At 40.0% G+C, this 19,015-nt stretch overlaps 1 protein-coding gene across 1 annotated transcript; it reads left to right on the top strand.

Annotated features, from left to right (window-relative positions):
- The first annotated feature begins 745 nt into the window (after positions 1 to 745).
- Positions 746 to 14,332, top strand: LOC124131334. The gene is made up of 11 exons (XM_046494546.2): positions 746 to 1,016; positions 1,831 to 2,384; positions 3,511 to 3,649; positions 6,356 to 6,696; positions 6,967 to 7,084; positions 7,476 to 7,567; positions 8,337 to 8,496; positions 9,651 to 9,847; positions 11,272 to 11,396; positions 11,955 to 12,018; positions 13,251 to 14,332. The coding sequence occupies exons 2-11, from the start codon at positions 1,887 to 1,889 to the stop codon at positions 13,344 to 13,346; spliced, it is 1,830 nt and encodes a 609-aa protein (XP_046350502.2). The 5' UTR covers positions 746 to 1,016; positions 1,831 to 1,886; the 3' UTR covers positions 13,347 to 14,332.
- Positions 14,333 to 19,015: the final 4,683 nt, after the last annotated feature.

Below are 19,015 nucleotides of genomic sequence, written 5' to 3'. Positions count from 1 at the left end.
ATTATTCCACGTTCAACATGACTAGCATGGCCCCCGTAGTGGTGCGTGGGGGGCGATGTTTAATATTCAATATACACTTGCTATTTAGCATGCCACATACCTACTGAATATCACAATTATATTAAGGAAAGACAAAAGAAAGAAGGTTCTTTGACCTTATATCTTGTGACTGAAGAATTTGCATTTTCGATATAGCTATTATTGGTTCTTCTTTCAACTCAGATTGAAAGTCTTTCAGAACGGTTTATAGAGATATGCTATTGCTGGAATCACGCATCCCAAAACTTCAGCTGCATGCTGCGGATGAAAACTGCCGTAAAGCTATTTGAGATGAACGAGTGTACAATACGAAGACCAAAAGTATGTAGATTAAACTGATGTTCCTACTCCACGCCGGCTGTATCAAGCGTACCAACAATACACGTAAGTATGGCAAAGTATTGTGCAAATGCGATCTTGTCAGAATATCTGCCGTGGTTCATAATCGAATCGGATGCCTGTGCCAGAGAGGAGTTTCTTTGATCAACCATGGGAAGAGTCAGCTTCACGGTCCTATGGTTTTAGAGATGTCAAAATATATAAGTGAGTGCGTTTTTACGCCGCTTTGAACAGCATTCCATGACGTTTCAGCTTCATGTTGGATGGAAGTCCGAGTTCACATAGGTTTTCGTCACTGTTGTAAATCTCCGATCACGGATACGGTGCTGACAAACCAAGAAACATCAGATGAATAGAGATTCAAACCCACGATCATAGGTTTCGTGCACTCCTATGGGACACGCCGGTGTGCAGCGAATCGCGGCGCTTTAGAGGATATTGGTCGCCCGTGCTCCAAACTCATTTGAAGTTCACGCTAATTCAAATAGGATGGGAATGAATGTAACCGTCGGTGTTGAGAAACATGTATGTTGTTTATGCGGCCTTACAATACACCCGGAAATAACTCGAAGTCGGAACTGTTGAACGTAGTCAGATAGACATTGGACGGCTTTATTTAGCCTGAACAAACTTCAAACGTAAGTACATATGTGTTTCGGCTACCGATTTGAATGATGGTTATGCGCAATATAAATGAACTATTATTATTACTATTACTATTACGATTACTGTAATAATTATTGTTAATTTAATGTAATCATATATATTGTACCATTATCGCTATAATCAGGTGTTTCTATCAGTCATTTGAAAATGACAGTTGTTCACAGTTAAATCTGACTTGATATATCATTGGAGATGTTGTCAGTGTATCGTCAAGATATCACCTTTGTGGTCTTATATCGAATCGTGTCTAGAAGTACAGATAAATCGATATACTTCCCGTGCTCCTCAGGAAATTGAGTTGACGGGGCTTTAATGCACAGTGTATGTTCCAGTTAAATGCATTTTCGGAGATATTCAGTTTTTTTCTTGATTATGTGAAAAACTGTAATATGTTAATAGTTTTGTAACATCTGACATTACGGAACAAAACACGGACTGGCCGGCTCGGAGTCGGTATCGTGTGTCTGAGTGTGATATCTCTGTTGACTAGCTCTATAAAACCGGCTTTAGTCCGAACTAGTACAAGCAGCCACACAAAAGTGATTGTACGTCGCCATGTACGTGCAAATACGCAGTATATAAGTTTGAACGCAACGTTAAACCCCATTTATCTCACTTTACCGGTATAGCGCTTAATGTGATCATCTCAGATAATTTAGGGGAAATGTAGCATCTGTTATAGGCTAATGTATATACTCCGTGTTTCTTTTGTCTATTGATAAAAGGGTATGTTTCGGTGTCTCGAGGACCCGTGTGTTAAAAAGACTACACTATCGATACTTACAGGGTGATCACCGAGGAAAAAGCTTAGCATCGTATTCGAGGACTTGGGACTTGCAGTGATGAGTTTGAACATCCCCGCGTATGATGAGGATTGTCGAAGGTTGGCCAAACAGTTAGTCACCAAACACCCCCAGTTGAAGAATGGCTTTGACGAAATTGATGCTTTTGTAAAGGAGCTGGAAGGAAATCCATCACTAGAGCATGAAGGAAACAACGTTAGAGTTCTTACCACAAAGGTGGTTGACCGTTACTTTGGGACAAAGGATGAAGCCACAAGATGTGTATATGGGGAGTACTTGTCCTATACAAGAGCCGCTGACTCAATCTTCACTGCATACAGTCTGTTTCTGAGAGACAGGGGACTTGAGGGTCTTACGGAGAAAAAAGCAGGAGAGTTTTTGACAGAGACATGCACCTTTTCTGATTTACGAGTGTTGCTGTGGAACTACACAGACGCGAGCTCCTTGTTTTCGGAGAGGGTGTGCAGCAGTGGAATCCTGCGGTATTTTGTAATGGACTTGAAGGCTATTCTCAGTGATTCGGGACTTCCTAGAAATGTAAGTTATCACAAATCTGTTCAGAAGTGTATGTGAATGGGTGAGTTTACACCGTTTTTAGCAACATTCCAGCAATATCATGGCGGGGGACACCAGAAGTGGGCTTCACATAGTGGAGCAATGTGGTGAATCGAGCCCTGGGCTTAGTCGGGACGAGCGAACGCTTTAACCACAAGACTATCCCAAATTGAGTTTATGAAATCAGCACGAAGCACACCTTTGCCATTAATGAATAGCTAACGAGCTACGAGAAATAGGAATGAAATAAGCAGTGAATGATCGGGGTCAGCATCGGGACTGTGTGGACATACATTTATGAACGAGAGAAAGACAACCCACGATTTAGCGTGACTCAATAATTATTAATATTATTAACGATGATATAGCCTACATTACCTCGAGAATAAAATCAATATTTCTGAGATCCTATTGCATCTGATAAATTTAACTAGTGATGAAGATATTCAAACATAGAAAGTCTTCTTCTTTGATGGACCAATTATTATATAACGATTATTTTACTTGTTAATATTTAATTTTGTTGAAAAGCATGATAATGCACCTCCACCATATAGAACTGGATTCACAACTACTTTGTATAAACAAAATGGAAGATAAATAATAAGATAAATTACCCTTAGAACTACGAATACTTTGGTGGTATTATTTTTATTGTAAATCAAATTTCTCTTTTTTTAATTATTTTCTCGTAATATCGAGTTCTTTTTCGTTACTTCATTATTTTCTCGTTATTTCGATTATTTTCTCGAAAATAGTTGAAATAACGAGAAAAATATCGAAATTACGAGAAAAAACGAGAAAGTAAACACATAATTGAAATAACGAAAAATTTCGATTTAAAAAAAAATATATATGCTACCAAAGTGGCACCATTAGGCTTTCGTACGGAATGGCTTTGCCATCTCCTATAGTATTGGAGTGTGGTAACACCGTTTATATCAGTGCTTCAGTTATATCACGGTGTGTTTTAGAGTGGAGATGTAATGATTCAAACGTCAACATTTGCACATGTCCATCTGGGAGATTCTTCACGATTGTCTCCTATCTGGTTACCAAGTATCTGCTAATTCCAAATGTATGTATGGACGTGTATCTTTTACGCCAGGTATCTCTGAAAGATCCGTTCTTTCGGTCGGCACGAGGCATCCTTCACAACTGTTCCCAGAACCCCATCACCCGTCAACCTATTCGAGAGCTCGGGACAGTGTCTGTAGCCCTGGCATATATCAAACATTCTTCGAGTGGTAAATGTTTTAATGTTATCACACTGTCACCTGGTATCTAACATGATACTGGTACTCAAGATCCGTGAATCAAAAGAAATATTAAGTTTAGGGACTATATAATTATGGTGGTCGGGGGAGTGGCTGGAATTTGTGTTACACAGAATAAGGTTTAAGCTCAGTGCTTTAAAACCATACAGTTTCTATAATCTGAAACTGCCTCAGTGTCTGCAAGGAGAGCGGAAGGTCGGTGGTTCGATTTCTGACCCCGTCATACCAAAAGACGTTAAAAGAGAGAAATTGTTGTTACTCAGTCTGGCCATCGGCTTTAAGGTTAAGGGTAAGGACTGGTCGGCTCGGAGTCATATGTATGTATGTATGTATGTATGTATGTATGTATGTATGTATGTATGTATGTATGTATGTGTGTGTGTGTGTGTGTGTGTGTGTGTGTGTGTGTGTGTGTGTGTGTGTGTGTGTGTGTGTATGTATGCATGTACGTACGTACGTATGTATGTATATAAGCATTGCATGCAATAATCTTGAACGCGATATATATATATTTGTATGTATGTATATAAGCATTGCATGCAATAATCTTGAACGCGATATATATATATTTGCCTTGCACGCAATAATCTTGAACACGATATATATATATTTGCCTTGCATGCAATAATCTTGAACGCGATATATATATATTTGCCTTGCATGCAATAATATTGAACGCGATATATATATATTTGCCTTGCATGCAATAATCTTGAACGCGATATATATATATTTGCCTTGCACGCAATAATCTTGAACGCGATATATATATATTTGCCTTGCATGCAATAATCTTGAACACGATATATATATATTTGCCTTGCACGCAATAATCTTGAACGCGATATATATATATTTGCCTTGCATGCAATAATCTTGAACGCGATATATATATATATATTTGCCTTGCACGCAATAATCTTGAACGCGATATATATATATTTGCCTTGCACGCAATAATTTTGAACGCGATATATATATATTTGCCTTGCATGCAATAATCTTGAACGCGATATATATATATATTTGCCTTGCACGCAATAATCTTGAACGCGATATATAAATATTTGCCTTGCATGCAATAATCTTGAACGCGATATATATATATTTGCCTTGCATGCAATAATCTTGAACGCGATATATATATATTTGCCTTGCATGCAATAATCTTGAACGCGATATGTATATATTTGCCTTGCATGCAATAATCTTGAACGCGATATGTATATATTTGCCTTGCATGCAATAATCTTGAACGCGATATATATATATTTGCCTTGCATGCAATAATCTTGAACGCAATATATATATATTTGCCTTGCATGCAATAATCTTGAACGCGATATATATATATTTGCCTTGCATGCAATAATCTTGAACGCGATATATATATATATTTGCCTTGCATGCAATAATCTTGAACGCGATATATATATATTTGCCTTGCATGCAATAATCTTGAACGCGATATATATATATTTGCCTTGCATGCAATAATCTTGAACGCGATATATATATATTTGCCTTGCATGCAATAATCTTGAACGCGATATGTATATATTTGCCTTGCATGCAATAATCTTGAATGCGATATGTATATATTTGCCTTGCATGCAATAATCTTGAACGCGATATGTATATATTTGCCTTGCATGCAATAATCTTGAACGCGATATATATATATTTGCCTTGCATGCAATAATCTTGAACGCGATATATATATATTTGCCTTGCATGCAATAATCTTGAACGCGATATATATATATTTGCCTTGCATGCAATAATCTTGAACGCGATATATATATATATTTGCCTTGCATGCAATAATCTTGAACGCGATATGTATATATTTGCCTTGCATGCAATAATCTTGAACGCGATATGTATATATTTGCCTTGCATGCAATAATCTTGAACGCGATATATATATATTTGCCTTGCATGCAATAATCTTGAACGCGATATATATATATTTGCCTTGCATGCAATAATCTTGAACGCGATATGTATATATTTGCCTTGCATGCAATAATCTTGAACGCGATATGTATATATTTGCCTTGCATGCAATAATCTTGAACGCGATATGTATATATTTGCCTTGCATGCAATAATCTTGAACGCGATATATATATATTTGCCTTGCATGCAATAATCTTGAACGCGATATATATATATATATTTGCCTTGCATGCAATAATCTTGAACGCGATATATATATATATTTGCCTTGCATGCAATAATCTTGAACGCGATATATATATATTTGCCTTGCATGCAATAATCTTGAACGCGAAAAGAGAAGCCGAATATTCTTTGTTTCACAACACATATTTTGTCCCGTAATATTGAGTCAATTTTTTTTCGAAACAATATCAAATATCAATATTAATTCTAGCTCAAATTTGATAGATGAATAAAAATATGTTTGCATTTTATATTATGTACACGGCTTGTAGTTCAAATCAGCTCACAATGAACTCAAAACAATGGAGCTAATGTTACATTATTTTGTTTTACCTTATTGTGAATTCGAGATAAAATGGGTATTATTGCAAGTGTGCATAACTGTGGCCAGGATCTAACAACTACTTCGAGATGAACTTTCCTTGAAACCATATCTGTTTGAGACAATTATAGTCACCAAATACTTTAATAACACATAAATATTCACAGGAATTAAAGTGCTAATGTTGTTACTGTTGGCTAACATCATCGACGAAGAGAACAATCGGGCAATGCTGGCAGACAAAACAGTCTTTACCACCCTGCTGACAATGGTCAAGACTGCATTAGAACAACGAGATCACCGGAGCGAGGGTTTTTCCGTGTCCGAATTGATTGTTGGACTCACTGGACTAGCAAAGAACGACGACAATAAGAAGTTTCTCACGGAGAAGGGGGCCATCTCTGTGTTAATGGCTGTGATGCAGAAAGGTTCAGATGAGGAGAGAGAGAAGGCTGCAAAATGTGTTTGGGAACTTGCATTCAATAAGGAAAATCGGAAAATATTCCTGGTATAATAAAACAGCTGATGTCTATTATAAGCATAATTACCTTTGACGTTCATTATGAACAAGGATACCAAAACGATAAATATTAATGTGATCTATGACATTTTATATAATCAATGCAATATGGCGTCAGGCGTATCAGTATCAGTACATTATCTGTCCACAAAACTACTTTATAAATACGACAGACATAATCTTCGTCCAATATTGTCCGATGGTTATGGAACAACTACTGCAACGGTTCTAATATGATTTATTTCTGACATCTTACAGCTTGATGCTCAGCTGATGGGAGTCCTGCGAAATCTAAAGCAGTCAGCTAATAAACACATATCCAGAATCGCCAAAGGAGCCTTGTGGGCCACCACACAAACGGAAAAGAAACCACCACGTAGATACCACATTTTTCTATTTGGTTAACAATGATTTCCTTAATATATGGATCAATAGAAGAAGAGAAATATCCTTTAAATAGAAAATACATCGAATGAATAAAATCAAACTGAAATGAAAAAAAATTTATTCAGGAATTATTGTTGTGATGGTATAATGTGCGTGTTGTGTCAACTGAAGATAAAAGCGCCAATGCTGTATGTTTCGGGACGAGCTGAAGCGTTATTTCCCTTGTGTCTTGGACTTCTTTAAAAAGAATCCATCACTGAAAGTAGTTGCTAAAATGTCATCAGTGTAATCTCTGTGTAAGGTTTGAGTCTATAATTACATCCAACAATAACTAGTGTTAAACAGAGTGGTGTGTACTGTGCTTATGTTATTGTTTACAGTTCCTCGTCCGGACCTGAAGGAAGAGGAACCAAGAATCACAGGGCACTTGATGATCAGCTATCAGTGGGCAGACCAGAAGACATTGGTCAAGGTGTACTAATTAAGTATAACACCAAACTCTGAACCTGTAGTAACACATTTCTGTGTGGTAAATGAACTGTTTGGAACGCACAGTAGCACGTGGGGATTCACTGTTTTCGTGTTGAAAAGTACGACCAGATGGTCAGGCTCTATGATTGATGCGGATAGCCTAGGGGTTATTCTGTTCGGTCGTCACGTCGAAGACCCAGTTTCGTTTCCCCACATAGGTACTATGTGTGAAGCCCGTTTCTGGTGCCCCCCGCCGTTATATTGCTGGAATATTGCTAAAAGCGGTGTAAAACAATAATCATTCACTCACTCAATATGACTGATGCCGAGGTAAGTTGTTTATGCTGTTTGTGATTCGTCTACCTGGTCGAAACTTCAATATTTACAGCCCTCCATAAAATACATGTAGCTGGAACATTGCTGACTGTGGCGTTGAACAACATTATAACAATCCGACAAAGATGAAATGGTTGGTCCTGTATTAGTGGAAGCGATGAGTTAGCCTATGTGATTCCAGTTCCTGGTGTGGTATTGCTGGAGTATTGCTGAAAGCGTAGAACCGTCAAAATTAACGTTGGTAATGGAATGAGGGACATAGCATTGAAACCATTAACAGCGCAGTGTGTATATTGCCTAAACTCAAAATAAATTAGTGATTTCCTTTTAAGAGGTGTACTTAGCCATCCTATGAATAAGTCTTTCTCTACATAGAGACCTATCTACAATCCATATATAATACACCTAAGTTAATTCAAACACTGAAATTGAAGGTGAAGGAGTCACTGCGCCAAAGAGGTTACAACATCTGGATGGACATCGACGACATGGAGGGCTCCACATTGCAGGCGATGGCGGAGGCCGTGCAGAATGCGTCTGTGGTGTTGGTGTGTATGTCGGAGAGATACAAGCTGAGCCAGAACTGCAGATCAGGTAGGTGCATGAATGTACACGATTGACGTAAGATGTCAATACCTCATCCCGAACCTGCGACAGAGCCTCACTGCATTATGTCACATTATTACAAGGCTGATATCCCACAGGCAGTTTCGTCAGCATCATACGCCGCTCTTAACAGTATTCTAGTTAAATCGAGGCGTGTCAGCTTAATGTGGGAGGAAAGCCTGAAGTGATGCAGGTCTTAGACGTTTACAACTTCGGTGAAATCCACGAGCACGGGTATGGTGCTGACAAACCTAGAAACAAAATCGGGGCGAACCGGCATTCGAACCCACAATCATAGGTTTCTGGCGTGCCCAAGAGACGTAACACTGCACGGCGAATCGCGGTGACTTAGACGACTGGGCCATCCGTGCCACCTCTTATTGTAAGGAGCGGTGCTGTAGCCTTGAAGTTAAAGCATTCGCTCGTCACGCTGAAGCCCCGGGTTCAATTCCCCATATGTTAGAAGCCCATTTCTGGTGTCCCCCATCGTGATATTGCTGGAATATTGCTAAAGGCGGCGTAAAACAATACTCACTCACGTTATATTATCTATGTGGCCATCTTATGTCAAGTCATCAGTTTGTTAAGGTCCTATTCTCTGTTGTTCATGTGGTGGGATCAAAGCTTTTATTATCAGCCTACCATCTGTATAAAAGTGCTGGCCAGAATTTTGAATCATGATAAGATGAGCAAGGCATTCTATGAACATAAAATGCAACAGAGGCCAAAGGACGAAATAACGGTAAATGTAGAACACATATAGTCTCCAGCTACTGTGCCACCAACCGTCACAAGTAATCTTAAATAGTTTTAAATTTAAACATGGGAAGAAATATCAAACGTTACTCTCTTAAAGGACGATGTAGGATCTGGGTCATTTTGGGCCATTGGAAATGTCCTACGTATAAAGTTAGATGTTTGACAACTGGCTTTACCTTTCTTACATTTGCAGGTGTTGGACTTCCGACATTATCAATTCAAATAAGAGAACGGATAAAATAATCGCAAATGCAAAGGTGCAAGAAAGCAGGGTCTTATTTACATTTTTGTGAGCAGATCTGCTTTCATGGCTTTTTCTAAAAGTTTCCTAATTTGATTAATTATGCAGATGCTGTGGTCTCATCATATCTTGTCACTTGCAGAAGCTGAATATGCATTCAACCTACGTAAACCCATAGTTCCGCTAATGATGCAGAGAGACTACAAGCCTGACGGGTGGCTTGGCTTCATCAAAGGCACAAAGCTCTACTTTGAATTCAGTGGAAAATATCCTTACGACCAGAAGATAACGGATTTGGTGAAAGAGCTTGGCAAGCGTGGACAAGTACCTCTGGACACAGTTGAGTAACATATTATTCAATGTAGAAGCATCCCTGCGGATGTTGGAGAGAATTGTATACCATGATTAATGTGAGATATAACTATAACTATAAAATTAATAATTGATGATGAAGATTACGTGTCCGTAAGTGATGGAGGCTGTGGACATTAACCACTTTGTTGTCACCAAAGAAGAGAAGAGTATTGTCGAGAATAATAATAAACAGTGTTAATACTGTGTTCGAAATACTACAAGACGACGCCGGCACACTGTTGAAGGTCGCACTCTGTACAGCATGTTGCGTTGCCAAATACGTCTTAACGACGAGCATGTGGCTGTTCTCAATGCTCTATTCACTTTCAAGTTTTTCGAAAGAATGACCGAAACCAGATAACATACATTCACAGCCACCAGCACGCGCCCGTTCCAGGTACGAGGCTGTAAACAATACTGGTTTGAGAGTTACGAAGAATATATATTGTTCACATGAACGTTCCGATGGTTAATTGCATTTTCTCACCACATGAATCTGTCAATGTTTACTTTTAATATAGGACTGTCATCTAAAAATAAAGATTGAATTTTAATTCATTTGTGTAAACTGTCGTTAAAGTTATATTTGCTTTGAATTGAGATATTCGTGATATGGTTGACGTGAATACAAGGAAATACAAATGGATGACCGGGGAAATACATGTACAACTGCACATGCATTATAATCGACTTGAGAGTAGTATGCCGAGAAGACCGACAGAGTAATGTCCCTTTGAATGTTAAACACCACGACTGCTGACAGAAGTAAAACGACCACAGATCTAATCTTAAGTAAAGAGGACCACAGCAAATAAGATACTGGCGTGACGTTATTAAGCAGAAGCAAGTGTTTGGTTTCATTTTGCTTTATGCATTACAAAGCTAATACAATATCCTTGACACCTCCATTGCAAGTAATTAATATTTTGTACAAAAATATTTATATATATATATCTCCAAAACATATTCATCCGATTTTGGCTTTATTTTCGTTCTAGTCTAGTCCGCTAAATCGTACAACCTCGTTAGACCGAATCCCGTTAATCAGAAAACCCTACATTGTGGAAGATTACAGCTATTGACGCTTGCACGTATATGCAGCTGGATTTGACGTTTGTTAATCCGGATCATTGTAACGGGAACGATACCGTTCAGATTAACGGGGTTTCGTTGTATTTAATTTATCTTCACCCCCTTCTCATTGGAACAACATGTAATGTCCATTCGTTTATATTGCATGTCGAGATAATGCTAGAATACTAGAAATACTAGAATGCTAGAAAATACCGGATACACTATATTCCATTACACTCCATCTTATGTCCTACGAATATTGTTGCAGTTTTATCAGGTATGGGTGAGACGTAGCTACATGTACATTACTTTTACGTAATGTTTAATTTCGTCAGTGTGAGTCAAGTTCGTTGGAGAAAGTTCAGTCTGTCGGCCTCTGTTCAGCTTCCGTACACTCCAATGTTGCCAGTTGGTCTGATGCTGATGTCCAGAAGTGGCTCTGTGAGATTGGCTTAGAAAGGTAAGTCCCAGCTGATCCGGATACAAAGTATGTCTTTTGGTCACTGGTGAGCTAAAGACTAATATTTCACCAACGAGTTCCATACCATATATGTATGTACGTTCTAATCTGAGGGGCGGTCGTGTAGCCTAGTGGTTAAAGCGTTCGCTCGTCACGCCGAAGACCCGGGTTTGATTCCCGACATGGGTACAATGTGTGAAGCCCATTTCTGGTGCCCCCCGCCGTGACATTGCTAAAAGCGGCGTAAAACCATACTCACTCACACACTCTAATCTGAAATGGGTCAGGGGCAGGGCCAGGTGGCATTGGGGGTCCAGTCGTCTATGGCGCCGTAACTCGCTGTGGGAACACCGTAGGTTCGAATCTCGGTTGCACTCGATTTTGTTTCTTGGTTTGACAGCACCACACCCTTGCTTTTGGGTTTCACAAGAGTGATAAACGTCTGAGACCTGCATCAATTCGGGCTTTCCTCCCACATTAAGCTGACATGCCATGATGTAACTCTCTCACTCTTATGTGAAAATGACTGAAATGATCATGTTGCTGATTTTCTTTCAGTCAATGTATGTTGAAGAACCTTACTGGACAGCAAATACTATTTCTTCGGAAGGTCCTACACAAGGTGAATATGCCTAAAATATGTATGTGGCAGGGGTGATCATCGGAACGTTCAGGATTCTATTTGAAGCCTTCCCTCGACTTTTGCATAATGTTAACAGTATGATGTAAAATACATGTTAAATCTGTATTTTGGCAATTTGAACAAAAAATCGCGGAAATAAACGAAAAGGATATCAAAGCACCGATTCAGTGGTTTGACATATTCATACCTCGCGTACATGTATGTGTGATCACGTTTGGATGGATCTCGTGGGTCCCCCAGTACCTTTTGTAGTAGCCGAAAGTGGGTGGTCCGGCTCTGTGACTTGGAGGTGTGTCATCGAGCCCCGGTCACGTGTCTCGTTGCTCATACTTTCAGTCACTGGCAAAGTGTTCCTGATACACACTCAGTTAGATACAAACCGACGTGAAATAGCTGGGAAATATTTTTGAGGCTGTCTACTCCTGTAGGGGCTTTGTGGCAGATTGGGTTATAGCTAAAACGGCACCTCAACAAAACGTCACCTGTCGAAAACGGCACCTATATTTTTTTTACATTGGAGTTAAATTAAACTTACATGGTCAGTTGCAAACACCAATAATTGTGAAATGTTAAAACGAGTTTACAGTACTCCCTCAAGGGCCAATTACAATGGGAATCTAGGGATTTTGCGTGTTGTTCGTTACTCACTGTCAACATCTTGTATTTACTGGTACAGCCTAGACCACTCTCAGGACGATTCAAAGATGTTAGAGGTGAGGCGAGGTGAGGTGAAATGGGGTTTAACGTCTCGTCCAAGATATTGCACTTATATAGCAATGTGCATGTATTTGTGTGTGTATGTGTGTGTTGCTGCTTGTACTAGTCCGGACTGATGCCGATTTATAGTGCTAGCACACTGAGATACCATACCGCAGTTTAACATGAATACCCCCCTTGGACACAGTATACTGACTCCGAGCCGACCAGTCCTTGTTTTATTCCCTTAATGCCACGCGCCAGACAGCGTAACATCAAGTACCATCTTTTAACGTCTTTTGGTATGACACGGCAGGGGATCGAACGATGTTACGACATGTACAGTAACGAAAAACCAACATAGGTGCTTGGAGGAAGTCATGGGTGTACATTTCCATTGCCTCGGTATAGTTGGCATATTGATCACAATTAATATATGAACTTTCTGTAGGGTTGGAATTTTTATAATGTTAGTTTATACAATGTATGATTCCGCCTTATTTTAAATGTTTCAGGCGCCTGAATTTTTCTACAGCTACATCAAGATCGATCTACGGTTGAGTAGCTTAGAAGATATTATGATCTTCAGCGAAGCCGTTGAGACATTGTAATATTGGTGATGTTGAAGAGTTATATATCATTTGCATGTGTTCCAACTTTATTGATGCACTAGCATACATGTAGGTTAAGCTTACCGTGCAAAAAATCCTAAGTATATGATTTATCCCTTGTCAGGTGATGTTTTTGACATACCAAGGAAGCCAACGGACGTCGAACCGATTGAGATTAATAGATGAGCTAAGAACTCACCAGATAAGACGTTTAACAAATCAGTCCTACAGTTTTTTTTATTACTTGTTTTCAATTCAATTACGGGATGGGCTCTGAAATTGGGGACACTTGTTAACTGTCTGCATTCCGTACCTAACATAAATTGAGCTCGCTCATAAGATGTGCTGGGGCAAGCACTGAAGGACACGCAACTTGCAACAACCTGGACAACCTGCGTTAATGGGACAATAAATTATTTGCTTTGCTTGGGGCAATAACATTTGCTGACATATTCGTGACAACATACGTGATTATAGTATACTTAATGCGGGGAGAAATGTGACATTACTTGCAAGACACACTCATAGACACACCTATATTCATATATTTGTAATAAACGTTTATCACATACATACCTCACATGGGGATTTCCTCATACATTTAAATGACAAACCGTCATACACATGATGTCTGATCAAAGGGACCATAACCTACACGTGCTTTCGCCGTTTTGGAAAGAGCCTCAAATCTTAACATTTCTTTGAATGACATGTCATTGTAAGATGTTATTAGCATTCTCTAATTGATAGAAAGTTGGGCTCACAGTTGATGGACTTCCTTTACGAAATATATTATTTATCATCCAGATTCCCTCGTTCGTGTATGTTTCCTTATGTACACACTTTAAATAATCATGCTTCTGAAATGCTCCAAATGAGATTATCATTAATGGCAGTTATACGTCAAGGCCCCAGCGCATATACTGGTACTTTTCACAATAAACTATGTATGAAGTCATGCATGTACTATCATTGGGCTTACGTGTTTGATTGAAGACCTATGGACTATGTTGTATTGGACTTATCTGTACAGATGTTGGTCACAATGTCTTCTACACAAGGCATAATAAGTTCTCATAAAACAATAAAAACATTTGCTTCAATCTATGACTGATTTCAGGCCAATGTAGCTGACGTCAACAAACCGTTCATATATTTGATACGAGGTGCATGTTGGTACATCTCATACCAGTTGCAACCCCTTGCACATGAGAACAGCTGCTGGTTTATACATCACACACCAGCTGAAGGTCCATACATCTGATAGTAGCTGCAGTTTCATATATCTGACACCAGCTTCAGATGCACACATCTGACGCAAACTGCATGTCCATACCTCTGGAACAGCTGCACTTCATACATCACACACCAGCTGCAGTTTCATACATCCGACACCACTTGCAGGTCCATACCTCTGAAACACCTGCAGTTTCATATTTCTAACACCAGCTGCAGATCCAAACATCTGACACAAGCTGCAGTTTCATACCTCTGACACCAGCTGCAGTTTCATACATCCGACACCATACACCATACATGTGACATCAGCTGAAGGTGTAACAACTGCAGTTTCATACCTCTGACACCAGCTGCAGTTTCATACATCCGACACAATACACCATACATGTGACATCAGCTGAAGGTGTAACAACTGCAGTTTCATACCTCTGACAACTGCTGCAGGTTCATACCTCTGACACCAGCTGCAGTTTCATACATCCGACACCATACACCATACATGTGACATCAGCTGAAGGTGTAACAACTGCAGTTTCATACCTCTGACACCAGCTGCAGTTTCATACATCTGACACCATACACCTTACATGTGACATCAGCTGAAGGTGTAACAACTGCAGTTTCATACCTCTGACACCAGCTGCAGTTTCATACATCCGACACCATACACCATACATGTGACATCAGCTGAAGGTGTAACAACTGCAGTTTCATACCTCTGACAACTGCTGCAGTTTCATACCTCTGACACCAGCTGCAATTTCATACATCCGACACCATACACCATACATGTGACATCAACCGAAGGTGTAACAACTGCAGGTTCATGCATTTGACACCAGCTGCATTTTCTATTTTCGTCAACAACTGCGGGGTCATTTGTGGTACTAATGTATGTTATCATATATTCAAATTTTGCAAAAAAACAAGTCGCAATATATAATGGAACGATCGTGTGATACGTCACTTAGGATCCCTCTATTAAATGGGGGAAGATCACACGTTGTGGTACAACTGAAAAACCGGCTTTACAGAACTCGTTACAAATGTATTGCCGTGGTTGTGTATGACAAATTAAAACATGCACATGTATCTACACTGGGGATTAGACTCGTGAAGATCCTGATTATAATAGGTCTGCAGCAATCTATTTTTGTCATAATTTGGCGATTATGTTTGTCGTAAGATGCGACTCACGGGATCGGGTGGTCAGGTTCGCTGACTTGGTTGATGCATGGCATGGTATCACAATTGCGTAGGACTTTGGGATTACGTTTTATGATATGATTATAGCAAAGAAGGCAAGCCCGATGAGCAGACGTATGATGTCAGAACGATGCATACCAGAACGTTTCATTTTTACGATGGCTGTTCTGACAGGCAACATGCATGTCAAAAGTTATCCCCTCGTCTGGGGTGAGTGAGTGAGTTTGATTTTAAGCCGCTTTTAGCAATATTCCAGCAATATCACGGCGGGGGATACCAGAAATGGGCTTCCCACATTGTACTCATGTCGGGAATCGAACCTCCTCGGCGTGACGTGCGAACGCTTTAACCAAGAGGCTACCCGACCGCCCCCTCGTCTGGAGCGTAGAGCAGGACGCACAGTGCAAAATAATCAATACACGCTCATTTGACACATGCTATAAATTTCCTGCCGATAAGGAAGTAGACAGGGGTGGGCAGGGTCGCTGACTTATCAGCAGTGTTATATTAGGTGTACCGTGTGGGTCTGTCTTCACCGTCATGGCCGCCCACATATCTGCAGGTAAGATGCATATCAAGAGTTATTTTCATCATCCTGTCAACAGAAAGGGGACTGGTGTTGTTAAGTCATCGGATTGGTACTTGTGTATATACTGCAGATAACATGTGTCGGAGACGTATTAAAATGTGTCAGGTCGATAAGAAAATATTACTTTCTTTGTTCGGAGAAAAAGGTCAAAATTCGAAGGCTTTGTGCAAAGGGATAAATGCAGTTTTAGCAGAGCGTTAGTTGTTTAATAAAGGCGTGTCAGTGATGTGCTTGATAATAACAGTCGTCAGAAAGTAGCACGGGTGTACTTAATGAAATAACGTGTTTGTGCCTTAATCGTGTGTAATAATATTGTTTTGATTCGAGACATTTCTGCTTGGACACCCAAATTAAGTAAACTGTACAATAACCGTTATACTTTACAACGAGTCTTGTTTTAGAGGTGTATAATGTCACATCAAAGTTTGGGCCTAAATCATTCGTTGTCAGACCCTACGAAAGATGCAATGGGAACAATGATCTGTGTAAACTTTATCTACTTTGAATTTGAAAATATACCAATACAGAACTCTGTCAATCGTATAAGCATTTTTAAGCTCCGAAATGATTACCCTTGTCGTCGGAGATTCTGAGTGACTGCCTTATATTATATCAGAACGTAGCTTGAAATGCCATGGGCGACTTATCACGTGACATTAACCTCACCAATATTACACCATGTATCGAATGCACACAGCTATTGGTTTCACATTGTGTATATTTAGGGTTCATAAGTTGGGTAGCAGTGATCTGGCTAGTAAAACCTCGGTCCCTGCCACCCTCAGGTTTTACAATCCCGACCATTGCCTCGCAGCCGTATTTTACCCTTTGTCGTAATTTTGTCAGACACTGAGCCAGGCTGAAGTTTCTGTGTGACGTGTAAAGCCTTTTGGGGCATTTCAGATGTCCGTGTTTCGGTTTTGTCAAGCGATGTTTTATTGTATTTTATGTGAAATACTATAATGTCGCAAGGAAGCAGAAAGTTGAAATATGTGTTGTTTCGTTAACGTTATGGTTTGTTTTTTCATCGCTGCACTCTGCTATGTCCCAACTACACTCTCCCAAAAAGAAACGTATAGGTGGTAAGAACAGCGGTTGAGTGACCGTCAGAGGGAAATGGTCTAGATGATGCAAGGTCGCATACTGCATGTGACACGGTTGACTATCTACATAACGAGAACGTTTACTTACCCTATGACCTTTCAAATCGCCAGATGTTAATACCAGAGAACAATTGTGGGATGATCTCGATAGACAGGTACGTCAACGTCAACGTCAACGCTTCAGCAACTGTTACACGCATAGCAGGAGTGGGACAGGATTCGACAAGCTCGGCTCACAAGACTTCTCGACTAGAAAGTTGTCTTTCATAAGTTAATGAGATGTATTACAGTTGTTCACGTGAATAAAGAGAACAATACGAGTGTTCCTTAAGCGTCCGAAAACGTCCGAATATTTAGTTTCATTTATACATTATATAGTGACTTTGCGTTTCAATCCACAACTTTAACGACAAGGGCATTGTATCAACGAGTCTATTACGAACATTGAAACAAATATATACACCAGTAAAATTACACCAGTAAAATTAGATGTGTGTAGAAGTTTGGTTAGAATGTATGAAAGTTTGAAAGTGACTAACCTGATAACACAAGCAGTATTCCATAGATTTATTTGATCAGTCGTCATGCACGTTGCTTACGTCCCGTTTGCTGCCCGGGAATACCGGGGTCGTGCAAGGTGATAACCAACAATTATATACTTTCCTGTCGCAGTTGATGTATTTGAGAGTACACTATATTGTCAGGTGTCATTGAGGAATGGCGAGGTGCTGATTGTCTACAAGTGAAAGATGAAGAAAATTGGAAAGATCATTGGTGGTGTGTCATGCACAGTCATGTCAGATAGCTAGGGTGACATCATTGCGTTATCGGGACACGAGTGGCCCAGTCGTCTAAGGAGCCGCGATTCGCTGTGCAGAGTTGCGTCCCTTGGGTTCGCCAGAAACCTATGATTGTGGGTTCGAATCCCGGTTCGCCCCGATTATGTTACTAGGTTTGGCAGCACCATACCCGTGCTCGTTGGTTTCACCGAAGTATTAAACGTCTGAGACCTGCATCACTTCGGGGTTTCCTCCCACATAAAGCTGACACGCCGTGATATAACTGTAGTACTGTTAAAAAGCGGGGTTAAACCCAACTCACTCACTCACTCACTCATGTCGTTATCACCAGATTGGTACAGACTCATGCCCACACTAATAACATCAAACACCGTTCAAAATCCGGAACACCAAGACAAATGTGTAACCCTGATGACCGAGCAATGCTGAAACGTGTAAGGCGTGTCCCCTTACCCTGTGAATGTACCCTGCATTAAGGAACCAATGGCATACTCACAGACTACTTTCAGTCATGACGGTTAGCAAGGCGGCGGGATAACGAACTCGTAGACCAGTCAAACGTCAATGTTTGAATGACATACATATCCGTGAACACCTGATCTGGTGCTGGGCATGAGCGGGTTTGAAATTGGCTTCCTGGCGTGGTATTCATAGGTCTGATAAGCGAAGGGTGCTATTGCCTGTTACCGATGGCAGAGTTCGTTTATGGAGACCAGATCAGAGGCGATTCGG

The sequence above is a fragment of the Haliotis rufescens genome, unplaced genomic scaffold, assembly GCF_023055435.1.
Source record: "Haliotis rufescens isolate VD_foot unplaced genomic scaffold, xgHalRufe1.0.p SCAF_1, whole genome shotgun sequence".
NCBI lineage: Eukaryota > Metazoa > Mollusca > Gastropoda > Lepetellida > Haliotidae > Haliotis > Haliotis rufescens.
The sequence above is the reverse complement of the archived record's forward strand: the minus strand, read 5'-3'. Positions and strand labels throughout refer to the sequence as shown.